At 32.5% G+C, this 25,954-nt stretch overlaps 1 protein-coding gene across 1 annotated transcript; it reads right to left on the reverse strand.

Annotated features, from left to right (window-relative positions):
• Atg3 (autophagy related 3) lies at positions 1–25,797 on the reverse strand. The gene is made up of 12 exons (XM_026394484.2): positions 25,376–25,797; positions 22,612–22,653; positions 18,731–18,780; positions 15,741–15,811; positions 14,435–14,542; positions 10,939–10,988; positions 7,967–8,048; positions 3,774–3,808; positions 3,376–3,531; positions 2,127–2,254; positions 1,576–1,644; positions 1–266 (listed from the first exon to the last, which is right to left on the reverse strand). Exons 1-12 carry the CDS (start codon positions 25,445–25,447, stop codon positions 185–187), a joined length of 945 nt encoding a protein of 314 aa, XP_026250269.1. The 5' UTR covers positions 25,448–25,797; the 3' UTR covers positions 1–184.
• Positions 25,798–25,954: the final 157 nt, after the last annotated feature.

A 25,954-nucleotide genomic window follows, 5' to 3' on the forward strand; every position in this document is an offset into this window, starting at 1 on the left:
ACACACATTTTTATTAAACAAGTAAGGCTGGTAGTGGAACATTTTTTTATTTAATGCATAAACATATAAGTCCCTTTATTAGAGAAATTATACATATTGGTGAATATGGTCAATGGTCACACCTATGTGTTAATTATTTAAAAATCAGAACCAATAATTAGGAATATATTCTATGTTCTCTTCATTACATTGTGAAGTGTCTTGTGTAGTCATATTCTATTGTTGGAATGACAGCTTGTACAAATTTCAAAAAAATTAGAAGATACCTGAAGGCCTTTAGCTAAGGAAAATAAGACTTGTAAATGGTTTATGTTTTAAATCCATATTGTAATTATCCATTTTATTAAGCAATAGTTCCTTAGAAAAAAATGACAAAATCTTTTTCAGTTTCATTAAAGATAATTAATCACAGAACTTTAAGACTGCCTGACTACCTATTCCAATATTTGAATTTAAACTTCTTAATGCATAGAAGTTCACATAGGTCCCTTTGATATAAAAATAAGGACAAAACCTATGTTTAAATAAGTATAAAATTTATTTATTTTCTTTATCCCTTTATAGCTTATAAATTTGCTAGAACTTCTATATTGATCTATATTTAATGAAATCTTGCAATTTTTTTTAAAAAAATGTTCTATTGCACTAGAAAACACTGTGAGTTAAGGTTTATTGGAGAAATAATGACTCTGTAATGAATTACACAGAGTATTCCAAGTTGCTACCTAGCCTCCAATATAGAGATGAATGAGAAAATTATATGTAACAAGAAAGTTCTTGGTTTATTTCAATGTCAGATATGCCCCAAGTTTCTCTGAGGGACTTAAGCTTTATTATCAACGTTTAAAGTTATCTGCACTTCATGATACTTATGACCCCTCAGTCTACATCTAACACTGAGTGCTCTGAACTAACCACTTAAACAGCAAACCAAAAACAAACTAATTCAAGATATATGGCATCTAAATTGTTGAATCTGAATATTTCTATGACTATAGATACACGTATCTCAGAATCCAACAATGTATTGGGAAACTGACTTTCATTTAATGCTCTTGGCAACTCCAGAGAACCACAGTAAAATACTAGATAGAAAATTTTCACTGGAGAAAAAGAAAATAGTATTTTTTAAAATATCTAAAGCACTTCTTGTACTTTAATTTTTAATTAACCAAATTGTTTTAAAGTTGAATTCTTTGCTTCAGGGAGACTTCAAATTGATACAACCTAACTTTACTCTTACATGATGGGAAAGCATAATTTTGGTAACATGTTAAATTGGAAATATATTTAAAGAAAAGATATTTATGTTATTTTAAATTAGCAGGTTACCTGTGTAACAAGGCAAAGCTAACCAATGCACAGGGGCATGTTCTACCCAACGAATATGGTGTATCACAATATAACATACCCTAAATAAATCAGACTCCCATTAGGACTTTCAGACATGAGGAGCCAAAACAAGTTATAAGTACTAAGTCATAAAGGTTTTGGTCACTAAATTTCCCAAAAATGAAAAAAAAAAAAAATCCTACAACCCATTTTGCCATCAATCACATGCACAGGAAAGGATACATATGAACACCAAGCTCTCCCCCTCCTTCTGCAACAGTTTCAATGATTTTCTTCATCACTTCAGCATGCCTGAAAGCAAAAGCAAATCTTATTAGTGTAGATGAAATAGATGAAAACAGGAAAAACACACATCCATTTGTAAAGAAACCTGTTTTTGGTGAATTTTTTAACATATAATAGTCATAAAATATTCCCCCCTTTAATCTTCACTAGAGTGTTGGGTTCAATTTTATACTACACATTCATAGAAAGATGCATTGTCAATAATGTAAATCATAATGATAAGTAATTTTGAGTTCAAAACAGATCTTCCAAGCTACAAAGAGGAAGATCACAAAGTACTCTTCTATACGTAAATACTTTAACAGAACAAAAAAGTTCTTAATGTATTAAACAAGAGGTTTTCTTCCTTTCTTTCACATATTTAAGTGCAAGAATATTTCTAAAGAATCTGAAAAGTTTATTTACTTATGAATTTTTCTTTTTCTATATTTACAGGTTCCCAAGTAATAATCCTATGAAATATACATACACTCTCTATATATACAGACCTGCATGGGTGAACAGAACACATGGGAGGTGGTGGGAGATGAGGGTGATTTTCAATGGTCACTGTTTTCTTCACATGATCTTGACTGATGTCTTCATACATGTGCTCAACTGTTAAAGGCTGCCGTTGCTGAAATCGTAAAAAATGCTTTGAAAGTACTCTTTAAAAGCCTTCACATCTTTAATATACTTATTCTCCCATCTAACTTTAACTACAATTTAGAATTGAAGATTATTTAGAATTGGGGTAAAGTTTACAACATTTAGATCAAGGCAGGGAGCAGAAAAGGAGCCTACATATCCAGGCTACCCAATATCAGTCACCACCTAATGCAGAAAAGATTCCACAAAAAGGCAAGTATGGAGGCTGTGGTTGTGGCTCAGCAGTAGAGCGCTCGCCTAGCATGTACAAGGCCCTGGGTTCAATCCTCAGCACCACATAAAAATAAAATAAAGATATTATATCCAACTACAAGTAAATAAAATATATATATAAATATATAAATATATATATATTTTTTAAAGGCAAGAATGTGGCTGCCAAAACATTTTAAAATTCAATTAATTTCTCAGGGCTATTGTTTTATTTTCTTCTTTCTTATTTACAGTCATAGGAATAATAGGTTAAACAAGTTGAGCCAGGCATGGTGGTGCACACCTGTAATCCCTGTGACTTAGGAGGCTGAGGACAGAGGATGGCAAATTTGAAGCCAATCTCAGCAACATAAGAGACCCTGTCTTAAAAAAATAAAGGACGACTGACTGGGGATGCAGTTCAGTGGTAAAGTGACCCTGGGTTCAATCCCCAATACCAAAAAAGCAACAACAAAAAGTTAATTTTACTTTAATTACTCTTTCATTTAATTCCATTAAGCACATGAATTTAAATGGTTTTAAGGACAAATTCATGTGACATGATCAGTTTGCAAATGCTTAAACATCCAACAGATGTAATCCCAAACAAAAGTTAAGAAAATATACCCAGTTGAATTTCCCTCACATTTTGAAGAGATAAGCTTAGAGGCAAAAGAATATGCTTATAACAGATCATTTGTGTTTAATTTTTAGCATTAGTATCACATTGAATAATTCAGTTTATTCAAAATAAAAAACAAGTTCAACATTAACCATAAAACTGTAAAATAAATGATTTCTAAAATTTAAAAGATCATATAACCAAGTACTTAACTAAGGAATTAAACCCAACAACTTAAAATATTTATACTGAAATACATTTTTCTTTATTTTTACCTCATCATAGCCAAACAACCATAATCGTGGTGTCTGGTAATATTTATCATAAGTGATGTACAGGTCATAAGTTCTGGTTTGCAAAATAGCATCTTCACCTCCAGCATCAGTTTTAGCTTTACAAGCTTCTACTATTTTCCTTGTGTCTAGGGTAGCCTGGCACATAATAGAGAAAAATTGACAGCCATTATATTAGTATGAATGTGACATTCTAGAAAAATCTATTTTTTCCATTCTATATCGTTTTTTCCTTAAAAGTAAATGAACTTAAAATTCATGGATAAAATTTCGTGTTATAAATATTTAAAAATTTCTTTGAAAGAGTAATATGTCATTAACAATACTATTAATCCTCAAGTATATTCTTTAAAAATTAACTGAGAAAACAATTTACAAACCTCATCTGTTTCCAATAATCCACTCTCTTCATATTCTGTTATAAAAATAAAAGATGAATCAAGTTCAAGATTCATTAAATTTTGTTTATACATATTATATATTAAATATTACTTCAGAGTATCACTTAAAAACTGGGGTTTGCTTGTTTTTAACTGAAGATAATGAAGCAATATAAATGAGTTAATGCTGTATTTCCAAACCAGCAGATACCTTGCATGACAAAAGCTCAGAAAAAGTCAGCATATTTAAGGCCTGGTCTGTGCTGAAGTCTATTAGAAATGTCAACCGGCATAATAATACTGAAGGGTTCTTGGTGACTCCTTGGTAAAGGCCATTGTATACAGCAACCCCTTCCCTCTTATCTGAAGGTATGATATGCTTCAAGAATCTCAGTGGATGCCTGAAACTAGACAGTATTAAACTCTATAATTTGATGCCTCCTCTGTCTCAAAGCAGGTATCACGCATGTGGCTTTAACTTTTGCAGTCTGAGGAGCATCAGCCTAACTAAGAGGAACTTTTTTGTTTTTCACAATTTCACGGAGAGATTCTTACTCTAGGTCTTTGCAACTTCAGTATAAGATTTTTTTTTTCTTTCATTACTGTCAAGAACCTCCACTTTTTCACTTAGAGAACACATTCAAGAGCTTTGTAATGTTTTGAACAACTAATAATAAAAAAATTAAAAAAAACCAAATATTTGTGCCCTTAATCAAATTATGATATGTGCATGTGTAAATATGGCACAATGAATCCAATTATTATGTATAATTATAAGGCACTAATAAACGTATTTAAAAAAAAAAAAAGAGAACACATTCTACAACTTGTCTTTGATATCTGAATTGCCAGCATCGCTACTTTTGTGTTTTGGGATCATTTTTTAGTAAAATAAGGGTCACCTGAGCACAAGTAAGGTGATACTGCAACAGTTGATCTGATAAATGAGATGGCTACTAAGTGACTAAAGGGCAAGAAACATGGATACATTAAACAAATGGATAATTCTTGTCAAGGATGGAACACAGTGGGACGGCATGAGATTTCATCACATTACTAAGAATGGCATGCAATTTAAAACTTATGACTTCTATTTCTGGAATTTTCCAATAATATTTTCAGACTGCAGCTAACCTTGGATAACTGAAACAACAAGAAAGCAAAATGACAGATAAGGGGGGATGACAATAATTACATGAAATATGCTCATTATATTATCAGTGATTTCCACTTTTCTATATTCAATAGTAATGTTGAATGTTGACCTCTTAGGAATATCTGACATGATTTATTCTCTCCTCCTTGGAATACTTTCTTTCCTTGGTTCTTAAGATATAATATGTTCTTCACATATCACAAATGATATTTGAGGCTGCAATTAGAAATTCTGGATACAAATACAATAGTAGGGCAGTAACTAACAGCTCAATTCTTAGATCTTGTCTCTTCTCTACCCACATTTACTCCAGTGATGAATTTATTAGTTTTGATGGCTTCAAATACTGATGAATCTCACATGTACTTCTTTAAACATGGATATATAACTGTTTATGATTCTACTGAATGATTAATGGGCACCCTAAGTATCACAAGTCTAAAACTGACACTCCCTCTCCAAAGCTAATCATTCTGAATCCCCACCCCTGCCAGCCACCCTCAGTCAATGGAATCTTTCCAGACACTCAAGTCAAAGACCATGGAGTCATACTTGACTACTCTGCCTTTTATATCCTATGTTCAATCTAGTAGCAAATCCCATTGGCCCTACCCTCAAAATATGTCCAGAATTCTATTGTTTCTTATCACTACCAATATTATAACTGTAGTCCAAAACATTATTATTTATTGCCAAAATTATCAAAATACATCCTAATTGTTGTCTCTTTTCCCCTTCAACATGTTCTCATTGCAGTTACAGTGATTCTGTTAAAATATTAAGTTGTTAGAAAAATGGCTGCTTGTCTTAGTCTTAGTTAGGACCCTGCATAATCTGGGCCTGTTTATCTCCCTGAGTCCACTCTTTACTACTCTTCTCTCTCTGGACAGAGAAAATTCCTTACAATATTATATGAAATATTGTAAGTCACACATATTATCACCTCAGGGCTTTTGCACTCTTTCCCAGATAACCAAATAGATTGTTTACTCACTTCCTACCACATTTTACTCAAATGGCATACTCTCAATAGGGTTTTCCTTGAACAATTTACTTAAAAAAGTTGCCCCCCAAAAACTTATGCCCTTTCCTCATTTTCTCCTTATCACTGATATAAATCTAACACATTATGTATTTTATCTATTTTCATATCCCCCGATTAGAATCTTTCCAGACACTCAAGTGTCATAAGTTTAAAGAGATCATGTCTATTGTTTTTCTGCAGCACCAAGAACCATCCCTAATACACAGATACTATATTGCTCAATAAACATTTGTCGACTAAATGAGTAAAAATTACTTTTTATATTCATACCATCAATATTGTTTATGAGCAAAATTCCACATTAGTAGTTCTTTAACTCTATCTAAGGAAAATGTAATAAACAATACTAAAAGGCTGTCAAATATTTAAGGGAGTCCCATAGCTTGTACTTTAAAAACAGTGGTTTCCTCTCTACCACCACAACCCCATCCCAGACTGGACAGAAACTGAACCCAGAAAAAGTAATTGTGCAAGGAAAGGGTAAGTTCAGTTTTTATCAGCTGTGAGACATTCAACTGGAAATAAAAACAACCAAACAGTTTGAAGTTGTGAGATCTAGGTTGAAGGTTTAAATATGGGAGTCCAGAGCATAGAAATTTTATATGAAGTTTCTGTGACCAAACTCATGGATTTCAGTTTGGTGTGGAAATAAGGAACAGAATTGCACAAAAATTTAGGAACAGATACTCAGCTAGATTTTTATGAATACTTGAAAGCAATTTGGGAAAAAAAAACCTGAAAAGTACTTGTAGTTCAGTAAAAACTACTTGCCTTTATGGTGTTTCAACTCTGACACCATCTTCTATTTTTACATGTTACAATATACAACTAACTAAATTTTATGTATTTTGGGGATGTAGCTGCCTTATAGACTTCAATGCCTGCCTCCCCGCCTTTTTCATATTCTTCCTTTTTCTAACTTTTAATGCATCTCTTGTAACAATGATTCTCTAATGCAATGATTCTTAACTGGTAACCCCAAGAGGACATTTCAGAATTTTAAGGAACTGTGAGGGCACTGTGTGTGGCCAAAAAGGCTTCAGTAAGAATTCCTATTTTGCCAGGCCTGGTGGCACACACCTGGAGTCTCAATACTCAGGTGGCTGAGGCAGGAGGATCCTTTGAGCCCAGGAGTTCAAGACAAACCCAGGCAACATAGCAAGATCTCCTACTCAGAAAAAAAAAAAAAAATCACTATCTTAATGTTTTAATTAAAAGATGCTATTAAAAAGGAGAAATAGAATGGATGTGGTGGTGCATGCTTGTAATTCTAGCAGCTCAGGAGGCTGCAGCAGGAGGACTGCCAAGTTCAAAGCCAGCCTCAGCAACTTAGTGAAGATCTAAGCAACTCACTGAGACCCTTTCTCAAAATAAAAAAATACAAAATGAGATGGAGATGTGACTCAGTGCTTAGTCACCTATAGGTTCAATCCCTAATACCAAAACAACAACAACAACAACAAAGGAGAAACAAAATACAAAGTTGCTCTGAACCAATTTTAAAAAACTAGTATTTTGCAGCTACATCCAGCATTAAAGATTTATGACCTGACATTTATTCCAGCAGAAATAATGCTGTCAAGACTATGTAAGAGTCTAAGATCAAAGGAAGTTTTATATTTATGAAATTTAAACAAAATATTCCCTGGCTGCTAAATGTCGAAACTTAAAATTCAGAGGGATAGAATTTTTTTTAAAGTCACATATTTATGTAAAATCACATTACATTTCAAGGAAGAATGTGGGCTATCTCAAGGGAGAGATGTCTTTGAGGGTAGAGTATAAAAAAATACATATTTAAGAGAAAATGCCAGCCATCTGGACAGTGAGAAGCTTCTGGAGTAAAACAGGAACTCACATTCAAGTGAAAATGTGGGCCATCTCCAGAAGGAGAGACACAGCTTAGAGTATAAAATTTTTAATCCACAGAAATTATAAATATTGTAGAATCAGTATTTTAGTATGATTAAAGCAAATCTAGAGCACAAATACCTTCCATGTCTGCAGCTTCTCCTTCATCTTCCTCTTCTTCCTCTTCACAAAGCACTGAGCAATCTTGGAGTTTTATACTGTCCTTTGAAATTAATTACATTTGTTTGTTTGTTTGTTTGTTTATTTATTTGTTTTGCAGTGCTGAGGATCAAACCAAGAGCCTTAACCATTCTAGGCAAGTGTTTTACCACTCAGTTACACCCCTATTCAAAGTTAATTTTATTTCAAGTTACCTAAACAAGTTCATTAGTTCAAACATTGAACAATCATACTAGCACAGTGGTAACTAACCACTGTGAAAACAAGAAAGATAAAGCAGTTCTTATCCTCAAGAAATTCAAACACCAGGGGTGGAGATGACAATCCATAAGTCAATCATTGAAAGTAATGTGCTAAGTGTTGTGACTGAATAATATTCAAAGGTATTTTGGGAACACCAAGAGTCAAATAAGATATTATTTTAAAAACAGCTGACAGTTGAACTCCCAATAAAATATTTTTTTTAGTTAACCAATTATTAGTATGAGAAAATCACTTAAAAATTTTGTTAAATTGTATAACGAAGAAAAATTTGTAAATCACAACACATTTATAAAATATTTTATAAATTAAACACTTTTATATTCTAGCTGAGTATGGTGGCATAGCCCCCAGCAACTGGGGAGGATGAGGCAGGAGGATTTTTAAGTTCAAGGCCAGCCTCAGCAATTTAGTGAGGTCCTAAGCAACTTAGCAAGACCCTGCTAAATGAAAAATAAAACAGGCTAGGGATGTGGCTCAGTGATTAAACACCCATGGGCTCAATTCCTAGCACCAAAACAAAAATACAAGAAACCCCACTATTTCTCATTTGTTAATAAATCCAAAATTGCTGAATTAATCCAAAATTATCAAACTTTAGTTACTGTAACACATAAAATTTCCATTGAATATTTTAACTGTAATGTCTCTTATGAAAGAATAATGCTAACCAGTGGTATGCATAATATACACAAAACTAATATTCTAAAAATATGAAATTGATAAAAGTAAGTGAATAGACATCTAGATTCATTTAGGTTACATTTTACTTAGAAGAGTTTTATTTACCTCTAGAAATTTAAATCAAATGCACCCTAATTACACTCAAAATGTAAATAAAAGTAAATAGACTATACTATGTCTGGATAATTATTAAATGAGCTAATATCTAACAAACTGATTATTAAGAAAAATTTTAATCATGCTAGTAATAGTCATACTTGATATAGAAGAACAAAGTTAAAAAAAAATCAAGAACCAAGGTTATTCTTAGGGCTTAGAGGAGTAGTTCAGTGAAGGAGCATGAGCTCAGCATATGTGAGGCCCTAGGTTCAATCTTCAGGGCCAATTATCTAAACAAAAAACAAAATTAATACTTCGGTCTAAATATCAAATATTCTTAGGACTGTTATTTTTAAAATAATATAAATTCTATATAGTGTTAATTAAAAAATGATATGAAAGATATATCCCAGTTTTCAATTACGAGCATTCATTCTTTAGCATGACATAATGATGTTAAGTGGGATGCCAAGCATCACAATAACCATTATTTATTAAAAATTCTTGAATTACCATAAACCTATCAAAAAAAACCCTGTCCACATTGCTCTGCCACTTATTTAAATTTGAAGCATACATACTAATAGAGCAAATAAAGTCATCTGAAGCAGCAAAACCATTTGTGTGATTGCTCCTCAATCAAACTTTTCCAAAAGTAAAAATTCAAAAGGATGAATTCTCAGGTCTATGAATCAAACCTTAATCCCTAGTATAAAACTGAAAAACAGAAGTTATTTTACTTTCTTATACTTCTGTTAAGCTGCATTTAAAAATTTCCAAAGAGGAAATGACAAAAATACAAAGAATGTCTTAAATTAGTAACTGTTTTAGGGAATGTTCCTAAGAACAATAGGGACACAATTATTCCATCCAAACAGTCTATCCTCCAAGAGACTTGGTGATTAAAAGAAATAATTAAGAAAAGATCAAAGTGAAGATATTTTGTATTTTTTATATAATTTTAAATGACTATACAAAAATCTGAAAACAATTTCAATGATTCCAAGAAATGGAAAGCCAATATAATATATGCAACTTGAATTAAATGAAAACTTACAAGCAGGATAATTCTACCCAATTATATATTTTATCCTCCCCCCAAATAAATCATATAATAAAAATTAACTAACTTAGCTTCTAGTCATTCAAAATATCATGATTTTTGGTGATGCTAAACTGAAGTATAAACTTAAATTTTCAAAAATGAAAGCCAAAAAACCCCACATTGTCAGTAATTTAAGAAAACAGAGAATAATTACTTATGTAACATTTAGAGTACAAAGTTTAAATATTAAGATACCATTAGCATCTAGTACTGAATATACTTAAAAACAAAATCACTTCAACTACCTTAAGTCTTTCCAATTAATGAAAAATAGTAGTAGTAGTAGTATGTAATAGTAGTAACAATCTTAAAAATGGGTTTTTTGCATTTTCTTCTTCTTCTTTTTTTTAATTAATGGTAGTAGCAATTGTACCCAGGGCCTGGCACATGCTGAGTAAGGGCTCTAGCACTGAGTTACAACCCAAAGCCCCAGAATGGTTTTTATGCCATACTACAAGAAAAATAAGGGAGGGTTGTATTGTGGCTCAGTGGCAGAGCTTTTTCCTAGTATGCATGAGGTCAGGCCTTGGGTTTGATCCCCTGCACTGCAAAAATAAAAAAAGAAACAGAAAGAAAGAAAAGTAAGTGAAGTATAAATAAGCAGTAGTATTCTAGTATATGCTGATGCAGAAAAATGAGAGGGGGGGGAAATAGTTGGAATTTAAATGAGTTTGATAATGGTAAGTGTGGATAAGAAAGATGAATGATTTCAACATAGATATATAGATATAGACATATGCAAATAACTAGGTCACTGATTTTAGAAATATTAACAAACCAGTACCTTGTTTTCCAATGTAATCTCCTTAACTGCTTCAGTTATTCCTGCAATACCTGTTTACAATTCAGCAGAAAAAGAATAACTAAAATTAAACAGTAAACCACATTTGAATAAAGCAACATAAAACACTTAAAATTATTTAAATTCTCAAAACTGAACTGAAGTAAAGAGGTAAATATAAATATAATCCCAAAGATGCTGTCTCAAACTAAATATATAAACTAATTTAATGTTCTCCATGACTTATCCTTCTCATCCTTTATTTACTATTCCTTACTTAGTTTATCACAATACAGTCTAAGAAAGTGAAACTATTAAGAGATTACAGTACTCACATTTACATCATTTTGATTAAACCTGTATCCAAATTTTTTCAACTAGGTATGGCTATATTAATATGCTATTTACTTCAAATATTTAAAATATGCTATTTGGTTCAGAAACTTAGAATATTTGATAATACCATTTTACATTTACATATGGCTTACTGCTTTGCCAAGCATTTACACATTCTATTTAATTCTTCTAAACACTAGCTTCTAAAGCAATTATAATAATAATTTCTCCTTATGCAGAAATGAAGTCACTGGAGAGGCAAAATGCCCTGCTTGAGTCTCACAGTTATGAAGAAGCTGGGCTTAAAATACATATGAGTTGACATTTGGTTCAATGATTCTCCATTGCACCTCACAAAGCAAATTCCTCAGAACCTCCTTTGTCTCAATGGAAGTATTAAGCAGGTGGCAATATATCTAGTCAGCTAAATAATATTTCTAGTTCAAAATACCTGTCAACATTCTTAATCAGACTGTTTAACAAGGATAGACAATTAATTAAGACAAGAGTAGTTAAAGATATTACAGGGAAAAAATATCTTAAATATAATATATGCTTAGCTCCTAATAAGCATATTCATCCTCTAAAACTTTAATACATCTGTTTAATATCTATTTGTTCACTTTCACAAATAGAAGATGTCATTTAGCCAATCCCTAAGAAACAAATGCCTAATGTCTTCTCTGATATAAAGGAGGTGACTCAAAACAGAGTAGGGAGGAAGAGCATGAGAAGAATATTACCAAGAAACAAGGAAAAGAGGTGGGAGGGAATGAGAGGGAGAAGGGGAATTGCACAGAAGATGGAAGGAGACCCTCATGGTTACACAAAATATATATAGGATGGTGTGAGGGGGAAGGGAAGAAAAAAAAAAGAGAGAGAGATAAGTGTCACAGTAGATGGGTACAGAGAGGTGATGGGAGGGGAAGGAAGGGGAGGGGGGATAGGGAGGGCAGCAGAATACAACTGACACTAGGATTGCTGTATGTATACACATGGATGTATAACCAATGTGATCCTGCAATCTGTACACATGGAAAAATGAGAATTCATACCCTATTTGAATCAAATGTATGATATGTCAAGATCATTGTATTGTCTTGAGCAACTAATAAAAAAAATGAAGATATTGTGTCCAACTACAACTAAAAAAAAATGCATGTAACAGCTGAAGTTTGAAAGGTAAAACAACAGCTCTCATCATAGTAGTTATTGGATGGGCACCAGTTAGAGATCCATAAATGGTATTTACCTTAAATATTCATAGTATTATATAGAATCCATCTTATACTCTATATCTTAAATGATATGTAAAACCCAAATCTTAACATATCAAATTGACATTACAAAATGATCTACTGAATATGCTAAAGTTTTACATCTCATAAATAATTAGAATTTACATTAACGGAAATAAAATACTGTGCTATCTTTCACATGCAAAAATGACACTGCCTGTTCTCTATCACTCCAGCACTATTTTTTACCTGTTGAATTTCTAAAGATTTTTGTTACTCCAATCATACCGACACCAACTTATCTCTGAGACAAATGATATTGTAAATACACCCCTGGAGTTTGCAATAATGAATATGAAATAGAATACAACTAAAAAATAGAGTAACCCATTATGTTGACTTCAGAAACGGTGCTTTATAACCAACTGTTCTAGTCAGTCAATAGGCAATTTAATAACAATGGACTGACTACATCTTCCAGTCATGAGAAAATTAAAGTAAAACAATTAGAAGATTTTGTAAAGATCAGGAAAAAAAGAAGTCTAATAGCATTAATTGGTGGGGGAAAAAAGAGGACCATTTAAAAAATTATTATAAAAAGCTGCTGAGGGCTGGGGTTGTGACTTAGCGGTAGAGTGCTTGTCTAGTATGGGTTCGACCTCAGCACCACATAAAAATAAAGATATTGTGTCCACCTATAACTAAAAAGTAAATATTAAAAAAAAGCTGCTGAATCGGTTATTTCCTCTAAGTTTTGACATAACATCACTCAACTCATTAAGCAGCAAACAAGTTTCAGTTTGAGAAGTTCAAGTCCTGGATTTGTGCCTATATTTTCATAAGAAAAGAGATGGCAGTGTTCTTCATTCAGAGTAGAGGAGAAATTGACCTCTAAGGTGGTACTTTTACTTGTAAAAAGACTTAGTCTATTGTCTATTGCAATAAATCACAATTAAGAGCAACAATTTGCTAATCATGAAAGATGTAGCAATGTCTGGAAGTATTTTGGGTTGTAACTGGGGGATGCTACTGGCATCTAGTAGGAAGAGGACAAAGATACTATTAAACATTCTATAATGCACGAGAAAGGCTACAACAAAAAATTATCCAGGTCTAAATGTCAATTGTATCAATAGTGTTGAGGTTGAGAAACATAGCTGAAGGACATACCTACTTGTCTCTAGGATTCAGGGAGAGAAAACTTGGTTTTAGATCATGCACTTAAACTTAGAACATTTTCTTTATTAAAACTAAGTAATAAGTGGTAGCTACGGCAGCACATAATAATATGTATTTTTTAAAGATATATAAACACAGCAGCAAAATAGAATTTTTTATAATTTGTAATAATAAAGTTTATTCAGTGTTTCAAATAACAGGCAAACATACACTTAAAAATCCCTGTAATTCAATTAACAAATACTTATTGAACAACTTCTATGTTAGACACTAAGATAGATACTGAGGATTCAACAATGAATCCCTCGTGAAGCTCACAATACTTAAATTTCTTCAAGATGCTAGTTCTCTGCATGTAAGTAATAAATCAGTAGGAGTATAGAAGAGTTCCTGTCATAAAGGAGCTCATAATCCAATAATGCAACAACATGTAAATAAGAGATTTTCTATAGCAAAGTTTTAGTATTTTTGAATGGTTTTATTTTTTTCCTATAACTTAGAAATAACAAAAATAACATGGATATTTCAAATTGCAACTGAAACAGCAGGGACTAAAGAAATTTAATATACTCCAACGATTCTTTTTTTTTTTTTTTAAACTCTTTTCCCCCATAATATGTCCTCCTATTTCTTTCAGGTAAAAGTCTACTGGGACCATACCTCTTTTTCTTATGAAAACTGTTACAATGAAGGATTTTGAAAAGTTTAATAAAATTTAAATATATGTCATTCTATTCTCTTTTTACCTGTGTTGTGATATGTATCTACCCATCCCCCATCACCATCATCTTCTTCAATGATAGCTTCCAATTCATCTGAATATTCCATCTGTTTGCACCGCTTGTAGCATGGCACTATAAAAAAAAGGGAAACACAGTTACTAGTACACAATCCATTAACCACAAATCTGTTAAAAAGAAGAAAATGCTATTCCATTATATTTATTTATGCTATAAAATTATTAAGTGAATATATTTCACTTCAAATGAAAGTGGTTAAGAATTACATTCAGCCCATAGACATATAACTAATTATTTGACCACATTAATCTTTCCCTGAATGACTTTGTCAGAAGACAAGTAGAAAGGCTCTGGTGGGAGTGTTCTACATATTTCTTTACCATAATGGTCTGTAAAGAACTGTAGGCTGAAGTTAGATGGCATTGTTCAATTTCAGGCTAATCCAACAATAACCTTGAAGTAATGGCTTTACTCTCAGAACATGGCAGTACCATATGTCAGAATTCATATTTAAGTTCTAGTTATTCTAATGGATAAAACAGTTTAAAGTTAAACTCCTAAATTTTACCCCCTTATACAATATTGGTGACCAGTTTTTCACAAAGCAAATGTGTCAATTAATAAGTATTTTTACTCATAAGCCTTAAAATGGAACAATTATAAGGTAAGAACATGATGTAGGGTAAACAAATTGCTATGAATATCCTGATTTACTTAATCAGAATATAAATAATAAATTCTAAAAGTAAATATACTGAAGGGAATAAAAAATACTGGTTTTTTACATATTATTTTTCCTTTCCCATATGGGATAAGTTAGAATGAAAATTAATATATTGTTATGTGATTATTTAATGACTATCATAAACTTTTAGTGCTATTTTAACTTCATAAATAAGATATCCGCTTCAAACATTTTTTTTTTTTTTTTGCCTATAGGCAATCCTTCAATAGCACATGGAAGATAAAATATTTAGCTTTGAACTTTTAAACGTCAAAGGTAGGCAGTATCAGTTAAATATCCAATTAGGAGAAATCCAACTTTTCTTAGGACCCTCTTCCTCCATATCTTGACAACCAAATTTTTTTCTTTTTTGGCAAAAATAAATAACAAAAAGGAAGAGGAGACAAAAATCAACTAAGAAAAATTACTCCAAGAATAGAAAATTTAGAGCTTCATAAAATTTCCTCATTTCTGTCTGAGAAAGCTTTTAGATCAGTTTTAGGAATAAATTAGAAATCTGGTAAGTGTCAACTGTTGTTTTTAATATAACTGTGCAAAGTTTACCAATGTATACAACATAATTCTTACCATTTTTGGTTACCAAAAATTGTTTGCCTGTTGGTAGGTAAGCCTTCACTTTCAATTCTTCCCCTGTAGCCCTTTAAAAATAGTGAAAAGCACCAAAATACAAAATATATTTTATCAAATATGGAACAGAAGATATAAAAGTAAATCTCAAAACTATAGAATCCACACTACTATGGGAATTGTTTTAGGATTGATTGGGGAAAAATGTCTTTAACTGATTGTGTCAGGACACAGAAAAACATAACAATAATATAAATGAAATATACTAAGAGATGCAGACAGACTTCAGAGAATTTGGATTAAATATTTGACAAAAACTGTAAGATAATAGAAATATCAAGCAACCATTATATCTCGCCTCTAAGCAAAAAGAAAATGCTGCTCTCAGGGAGCTGTATTTCATTGAATAATCTTTCACATTATCAATCCAAATTGTAGTTCATCTTGAGAATCAAGAAAAGACAGACAGAAAGAAAGGAAGAAAGAAAAAGGCTGCATGTCATTACATAACAAAGTAGGTGGTTGGCAAGATCCCTGTTTCTACCACTGTATTAAAATTGGAACTAAGAAAAGATGGCTTTGAATCACAAGATGATAATATTCAGAACAATAATGCTTTGAAAAGTTTCTTTTATTGGATGTTAGAACTCAAACATACACTATTATTAATTAATTTTCATAATTCTAAGACATAGCTAATGTTAAGACGTAGCTAATATGCCATTTTATAGGCAGGTAAACTAAAGCTTAAAGGGGTCAGGTTGCCCACAGTCACAAAACCAGAAGGTGTAACGAAAGAGGATCAAGCCAAGCAACTCCAGGATTTCTACTCTTAAATTACTTTTTCTGTGTGTCAGAACCAATTGTAACTTTTTTTTTTTTTTTTTAGCTATTCTGACATTTCTCATCAAGAATTTGTGGGCTATCTACTAGGCTTAGCCAGAACCGAGATGGCACATGTTTTCTTCACAAATTTAAGAACACAAACTTGGGAGTTTGACTGCCTTTTTAAGCTTCTGCAGAAATTTCAAGCCATAGTCTGGAGCACAAGATAAAACCAGGAAATGCCCTAATACATTTAACATCTCTTCTTTCAACTAATCTCAGTTGTCAAATTCAACAATATGATGACAATGCCTAAGGTTATGAAGGAAAAAGTTAAAAAAAGTTCATAACAGCACTTGAGCACATGACAAGTACTGACATAGAAATAATCTGTTTCTATCAATGATTTAAGATTATTCCTTTGGCCCCAGCAATTCAGTCAGAAGCATGGACACTGGGTGGAATATAATTGTGTTCTAAGTTACAAAAAAAAAATTATTTCAACAATCATAATTCATAAACTAGAACTCTATTAACCCCTATTCATAAAATAGATCTACTACTAGAAGATCTTGTCCTTATATACAAACCTCTATCACAATGCTACCAATCAGATAGCTAAACTTAGACAATTAAAGTTTACAATAAAGAAATTTCAATATAGAAAATGAATGTCATATTTTCACAAAAGAAACATTAATATTTTATATCTATTTGTATTGAAATATATTAAATTATAGACCAGAACCTACTTTTCACAAAAAGCTTAGAATATAAGGGGAAAAAAACCCATAACTTTCTTGAATCAAAGTACATAAAAGAACTTCTATGATATGAATTTAATTTTCTTAAATATGGAACAGAGATACAAGTATAAAAGAAAAAGACATAAAAATAGATATAGCTGATAATATTTTGGCTTTTCTTGGTACATAAAAAACAATGCCCTAAAATATAAAAACTAAGAAAAAGCAACAACCAGTGTTTCAGATACATGGTAAATATAAAGGAGAATAAAACTAGCTTACAGTACTTAAACTATTTAAGTTCTTTTTTTTTTTTTAAGAGAGAGTGAGGAGAGAGAGAGAGAGAGAGAGAGAGAGAGAGAGAGAGAGAGAATTTTTTTTAATATTTATTTTTAAGTTCTCGGTGGACACATCATCTTTGTTGGTATGTGGTGCTGAGGATCGAACCTGGGCCGCACGCATGCCAGGCGAGCGCGCTACCGCTTGAGCCACATCCCCAGCCCACTATTTAAATTCTTTAGAAATTAAGAAAAAACATTGTCAATTAAAACCTTGTTAATTCTAGAACCTCTGCCCCCAACCAAATCTGTATCTTTCAGCTACAAATTAAAAAAAATTTACTAAGAAGAAAAAAAATCACAATAAATTGAAACAGCTACATTCACACAAGATGATTAATTCCAAACAATTCTAAACTGAATAAATACATCTGCTAGTATTGGGATCTCTTTTTCTATAAACTGTAACCATTAATTAGTACTTGAAAGTAATGAAACTTCAGTTGCTTTAAAACTTTGTTATTTTTCAGAATATTTCAAAGTATATGTTGTATTTAATTACTTTATTAATTATGAGTTAATAAAGAAAATAAAAGTTTTAAGTCTATCATAAGTAGATTTATAGTCAAGATCTTAATTAGTATCATGAACCTTTTTTAACTTTGGCAATTTGTAAAGAGGGTACATACTTTTCAACCTTAATAAAAATGTTCATACTTTATGTTTTTTTTAAAAAAAAGGATACCAAATATTTGTATTTGTTGTCATAAAAAATGTTCAATAAACACTTGTTAAATTGAATAAAGAAACTAATTAAATTTATTAAACACCTGAACATTATTTTTTAAAGAACCACAAAATTAGACACAGACAATACAAAGGGAATACTAATAAAGAAGGTAAACAGGTAAATCTCCAATATGACCATCTTTTGTGTTAATGGAGCAAAATAAAAAGGTACAACACCATTTTCTTCCTTCATTTTACTTTGACTATCACTGGGGTATTGTTTGAAAAAAATCTACAGGAAGTAGGTTAAGCTTGTTATTCTAATTTCCATACATTAACCTATTTTACAAACTGCCATAATTCTGAAGTCAATCTTTTTCTAGTTTTCTATTTTTCACTTAAGATTACTTACCATTGCCATGTTGGACAGTGGTGTACTAAGTGATCTCCAGCTGCCACAAACTTGATTTGGAAGGAATATGAAAGAGGGAAAAAGAAAAATGGCACATCACTAAATGTGGGGTTGCAAAATACCAGACTGATCACTCTGGATACCTATCAATCAATTAAGGTGTAAAAAGCACCAAACCTGCTCTATCAGCTCCAACACTTATTTTTGACTATTATTACTGTACTTTGTTTATTTATATGTGGTGCTTAGAGTTTAACTCAGTGCCTCACACATGCCAGGCAAGCACTCTACCACTGAGCCATAATCCCAGCCCTGATTATTAACATTGATTAATAAAATATAGAGATTCTTGGTAATGACTGAAAAACTCAGTGTAAACCTTTGAAAAAATAACTAAATAGGTACAGGTATCAGATATAATACTACTCTTACATCACAGTGTATGCTTCTTTTACTTATTTAATTAATATTTCAGTATATGTAAATATATACGTATATATGGGTGTATATGTACATATTTATTTATTTATTTATTGTAGTACTAAGGATTCAATCAGTGGTACTCTATGTGGCTTTTTTTTTTTTTTTTAAAATAACCTTAATTTCTTTGTTCTTGTCCCTTTCCTTTTCTCTGTTTTTCTTTTTCAATGCTAGGGATTGAACCCAGGGCTTTGTATGTATGCTAGGTAAGCATTCTTATCACTGAACTACACCCCTAGCACTCTCTTTATGATATTTTTTAAAACCTAAGTAAGGACTAATTTTGAAAACTTCATCATACTCTTTAAGAGATCATTAATAACAAAAATGTAGTGCCAAACAATGGGGGGAAAGTTAAAAATTATTGAACTTACACTGAAAACACATAAAAAAAACTAAGAAATGAAATTCTAATCCTTAGGCTTTACGGCAGGTTGAACACTATGTGCATTTTATTTCCTTCAGAAAAAAGAAAGACTAAGAATCACTGAAACTTTTGAAAATTTCCAGTTCATATGGACTTAAGGTGATTTTACTAAAGGACAGTAATCCACTTATTTTTTAGCAGAAAACGGAAGAAGCATAACTACAGTGTCCAAACTCAAGCAATATATGCACATACTTTCCCAACTGCTTCTATTTCACAACAGCTCTAACTTAAAATATTGCATTGTTTATGGGTTTATTAAACAGCCAAAAAAATCACAATATATTTAGTCTTCTAATGCTTCCCTGAGAAAGTATATCTATATAAAATACTCTTTTGAGAGTAAAATTCCTATCAAGTAAAAATTTTGAGAATAACCTATTTTAAGATGACATATCATCAAGATATATCAATAATATTCCCATAGGAAATTTCTAAGTGTTTCTTTTCTTTCATTTCATGTAATCTTTTTATTATTTAAACTAGTTAAGTAAAGACAAAAACCAAAATGAAAACAATAGTTTTGTTCTTAAGTCAAGCATTTTGGGGTCACTGGAACAAATGCTACTTTAGTTCTGTGGTTATCAGCAGCAAAAGTAAGAATTTACCCCTTTTATCCACAGTATTCTTTTGTACGGTTTCTGTTACCCATAGTGCAATGTAGTCTGAAAATAGTAAATGGAAAATTCCAGAAATAATTCATACATTTTTTAAAAGTAATAATTTAACAAAATGGAAGTTAAATTAAGTAATTAAAATAAAAATTCTTTAATTATATTGCCTTGAAGTCACAAGACTAATTTTATTCCTGGGTCACTCTGCTGGTATCCATTAATTAAAAAAAAAAAATCAAAAACTAGAAAGTAAAGAAAACTATTTTGAAGAACACAGAATTATACCAATAATTAGCACATGTGTACAGTTACTCTCATTAGCAATGGCCATTATTACTTGCTTTGCATTTTCAAATGAAATAACGTGTAAAATAATGTCAAATTTCAAATTATCAACTGTTTGCTTGTACCTTTCTCTTTCTGATTAAATATTTTCTATTTGTCAATAGATAATAAAGAATAACTTCAATATGATAGAACCAATATTTACATTTTGGTGAGCAATTTTATTCTTCAACCTACCCTTTATTAATAGAATTCTAATTAATCAAGTCATTACACACATCCAACATTATTTTTTTTCCCAGACAATATCATGTTAGACACTGGCTGTTCCTCTTTTTAAACACAAATACTTTTACAACCTCTCAATGAAAACAAAAAGATAGTTGGAGACTGACAGTAAGAAGCCCAGAAACAGGAAAAACAAATGAATTTTATATATAGTATTTACTAAAAGCAAATACTGTCTTCCCATTTTCCTTCTCCAGTGTCATTTTAAACTAACTCAAATCCTGTAATTGTGCTCTATCCCAACCCAACATTACGTGGATAGTTCCCAAGTTGGGTAGTTTGTCTTGATTATTTTTTAAGAAAAAAAATAACTAACTTTTTTCATGGTATCAAGTATAAGAGCTACTCATTTTAGGATGAATTCCTATCTTAAGCTTAATTCTACTCAACAACCATAGATTGCATCTCTAACATCCACTAATAATTAGTCATCTTCATGTAGTCAAGATAAAGCCTGAGAGTGCAAGAACAACAAATGCTCATCTCTGCTCTTGATTTCAGATACTTAAAGAGCCATGTCTACATTATAATTCTGGTTGGCAAGAAAATGTTAGCCTTTTGATCATAACTTTTCTTTGTTTTTTGTTTGTTTGTTTTTTTTTGGGGGGGGGGTATTCAAGGTATTAAACTCATGAAGCCTAAGGTAGAATAAATTCTTCAGAGAATGTCTAGCTCAAGCTCTTCCTCTTACAGATGAGGAAACATGAGGCCTGGACTTAGATAGTTAATCGATGTGACAAAATAAATAGAAATTGGAGAAATGGGTCTAGAAAGTAGGCCTTCTAGGCTTTTTTTTTTTCATTCTACCATGTGTCTTCATTAAAATTAAAGGCAGTTTTAGATAAAAGATCAGTTTAAGAAACCATTCTTAAATCTCAGAAGGATTTGGGACTGGGAAGATGCCATCATAATGAAAACTGATAGATCAGTTAATTCTCTGGCCTGAGGACCTGGAATGCATAGCTGCAACAGTGGTCCCATCATGTAATATGACTTATTTCAAAACATTTCTTTTAAAATAATGAATACAGATTGCCAATGAACAGTGTTTCCAGTGAGTTCAAGATCAAACTTAAATAAATCCCTTGCCTTTTACCTAAAAAACAAAATAAATCTGATTCAAAGCTGGAACCAAAAAGGGCTTTTAGCTCAGTATATACTTAACTTTTCTAGGGATAAAATACATAATGAAAGAGAACTCTTGTCATACAGATTTGGTCAATAAGTGAAATGATTCTTCAAAACATAATTCTATGTTTAAAGTTCAATAAAATATAACTGACCTATCACATAGCTGTTAGTTCCAGTTCCAAGTAGTTTCAACATTACTTGTTTAGTAGAAAAGGTAAACTAAATGAGCGCCCAGTAGGTAACAATATATTTATTCTGAATATTAAGAGAAAATTTTAGCAATGAGTAAAGTTTCCAGACAGAAAGCTATAAAAATTCACATTTGGTATAGACAGAGCCTGTTACAGCAACCCTACGAGCCCACTGCAAAGCTCAATACAATAATAAATATGAATAAAGGATGTGACCATAGGAATCTTTCCCATTCCCTCAAACACCTTCATTTCTATATAAAGAGGAACTACAGAGAAATAAAAGAAGTTGCAAACTGAGAAGGAAGTTACATCTTCTCTTCTATAGGAAGCAGAAATTCCCATAAATCACCAAAATCTAACTGTAGTGAAATCAAAAAGCTCAAGATGTTCTCTCACAAAGCAAAAACTCCAGTTTAATACAATTTTAGAAAATAAAGATTTTAAAATATCTCAAACACTTACCTCTTCTGGGGTGATTACACCCGTTTCCTTAAATTTTGATTCCTAAAGAAAGCAAAAACAATAATATAATAATATCTTTCAATTTCAATTACAAAATGTTTCAGGGCAATGAATTCTTCTACGCAATAGAGTACAATCAAAATATTATACACTGTGCATATCGTGTATGTCACTGGTACTTGACCACAAAGATATATAAAAGCCTAATGTAGAAAACTTAAATGAAAATAATAATAAAACAATTTGATCACAGTTCTAAGAAAAAACATTCAAAGGTTTAAATAAGCATGAAGCTTTACAATGATTCTGTGCAATGAACAAATATCTTTATTTAACAGCACCATAAAATGTCTCAAAGATGTTTAAGAATCTTAACAAATCTTATTTAAACTGAGTAATATTAGAAATCAAATGAAGGAATCATTTAATATTTCCCATTACTCTCATCTCCACCAAGATATTAAAACAATATTCTTTCCTCTAAGTAAGGTATGGTATTTATTAAATTTTTCTAAATTTTAAGCTATAAGTAAGATTTTGTGGTAGCCTACAAAAAATGAAAAGATTCATTTATAAACATTACTCATTCAACAAATATTTACCAACTACTTTGTGCCAGGCAATGGTATGTATGTATGAATAAAACAGACCAAACTCATCTTTGCTCTCAAAAACTATCTTAATTCTAGTTGAGGAAAAAAAAAAAGTCAAATGATAATGAATAGCATACTATTTAAAAAAATGAAGCAGAGAGGAATCTGCCAGGTGGTAGGGAGACAGCCATGAAAAACTGAAATAAGGGTTGAGAATACAGCTCAGTTGGTAGAGTGCTTGTCTTGCATGCACAAGACCCTGGGTTCAATATCCAGCACCACCAAAACAAACAAAAAAATTGAAATAAGAGAATAAAGATAAGTAACTTAAACACCTATGTCAATGAACAAGCCATCTGGAGGGAGAGCATTTCAAGTTGAGAGAAGAGCAAATGCAAAAGCTTAGAAGCAGGACTGTGTTTGATGGAGTGCTAAAGAGGTCAAGTTGGCTTAAAGCAAAAGTGTTCATGAGACAGAGTAGTACTTGAGATTGCAATTTCTACCAATTAAGTACAGCCTTGAAAATCATTATCAGGACTTAAGTTTTTACTGTATGTATGTTCCCTAAACAAAACATGATTTTTTTCTTAAGTTTTGCAGAATTCATTATTTCTTTCTTAGGAATTTTCCCTTTTTTCTCCTTCCCTCATTTAGCAGGAAACTTTAAGGATTCTCTCTGTAAACCAAGAGCAAAGGAATGACAGGAGAGGGTCATAATTCTGTTTTCCTTTATAGTAAAAATATATACCTTACATACTAACAGGTTAACACTTCTTTCCAGTTGAGAAACAAGTAAAATGATTCTTCAAAACAATATATGTCATAAATTCAATAAAATATAATCAGACTATTAAATAACTTTTATATTTAAGAGATCTTTGATTCATCTCTTATTGAAACTAAAAATTTGTACAAATGTGGATTGTTAAAATACTGTATACCTAGGTAAACATGCTATTCTGAAAAGGTATAACATAAGATGAAGTAGAAACATTTGATTCAATGTCAAAATTATTTTTGAATTTTAAATAGTTGACTGAAAAAGCTTAATTAACTAAAATGACTTTCACAGTAAACAAACAAAATGAAAGCAAGAGTTAGGATCCCATTTAACTGTACCTGACTTTTTTCTTACTTGGCCCAACAAGGTCTCATTTCAAAAGGAGTCTTGCAAGTGAATTATGTTAAAAACAAAAACATACAGACCTAACATTTCTCTATGTCAAAGAAAGGAAGTAAAACTGCCAACCATTTCTCTTATTATATCAGAATACTTTATCCCCACACTAAGATTAGTAAAATTCGAATCAAAAGTTAAGAACAAAATGAAAGAAAACTAAGCGAGCACTTGCCATTTAGTATCACGATGCACTTTTCAGAAAAAGTGCAAAAATAGATGCCCCAGAATAAGAGAAACTTGACTGCAGTTCTAGAAATTTATCTATGAAAACACGAAACAATTCAGTCACTGCTGTAACAGCTAATGTGCTACAATTTTTACTTTGTAAGTGCTGTATTTTGCCAATATACTAAAAATTATATATTCAAGCGAGTCAGGCTGCTCTTTATTATCACTGAAAGTCCAAGATTAAAAACCAGTTACTGATATTTTTAAAACTTGGGAAAGCATAGTTCTGCTCTTTAGTTCAAGTACAATGTTAATGTTACCAATTTCATTTCGTTCCTCTAAACTCTAAAGGAATAGGAACCTCAGTCACTATTTACGTATTTCATACTTATAAAAAGTCTTTCTCCGAAACTTGGGGGTGGGGGAGTGTCATATGTCATTTTGCTACCAAGACTTATTTCGTTCTACCAAAATAAGCAAAATCCTTGGTTAAATGTTTTAAACTTCCGATGTTAGGATTTAACATTGTTAAATCGTCCTAGCTGGCGACCACCTTCCAACCCTACAAACCAGACGCAGAGTTGTGAAGGGTGGAGACCCGAGCACACACACACAGCGTCGCTCCAAGTTTTATCAGTGAAGAACCAGAAAGCCCTACCGAACCATAAGGGGAGACCAGGGATGGGGGCTCCCCCTTCTGTGCGTCCCACCCTTACACCTTCCTACACTGTTCCCCGTCAGATAACAGGGGTCTCCTCTGGCGCCCGGTCCTTGCAGAGCTGAGCGTGAGCCTGACAGCCCCCGGCAAGCCCGCCCGGCTTACCTTGAGGACCGGGGTCAGGTACTCAGCCACTTCCAGTGCCTTTCCCTTCACCGTGTTAATCACATTCTGCATCCTGGGGCCGGAACAGCGGCCGGCCCCGCGATGGGATGGGGAGGGCAGCCGGGATAGGGGCCGGGAAGTCAAAAGATGTCCCCAATGCCGCCGACTCGCATAGGCACTCAGACGGCAGCACCCGAAGGGACGGGACAAGACGGGACGGGAAGCGACGGGACGGACGGGGGGAGGGGCGACGAGCGCCGCACGAGAGGGCAGGGCGCGCGCTCCTCACGCCCCAGGCAGCACGCGGCCGGCCGGGCCCAGCTGTCACCTGGCGGCGAGCGACCAAAGTAGGGCCGTTTAGAGAGCTACAGGGAGAGGCAAATGATACACGCAGCCCTGGCCCTCCCGGGAGCTGTCTTTCCCCCCGCCCCCCTTGCCTCACTCGCACCCCTTCCGACTTCCCCTTCCTCCTCTCACTCTCGCAGTAGCTCCGCCGCCACCTGGGCCTCACGTGACACCAGACTCCCCCGTCACGTGACACTAGGAAGGCCGAGCGGGGCGGGATCGCGCCTCTTCTCT

The sequence above is a fragment of the Urocitellus parryii genome, chromosome 2 (genome assembly GCF_045843805.1).
Source record: "Urocitellus parryii isolate mUroPar1 chromosome 2, mUroPar1.hap1, whole genome shotgun sequence".
Classification (NCBI taxonomy): Eukaryota; Metazoa; Chordata; class Mammalia; order Rodentia; family Sciuridae; genus Urocitellus; species Urocitellus parryii.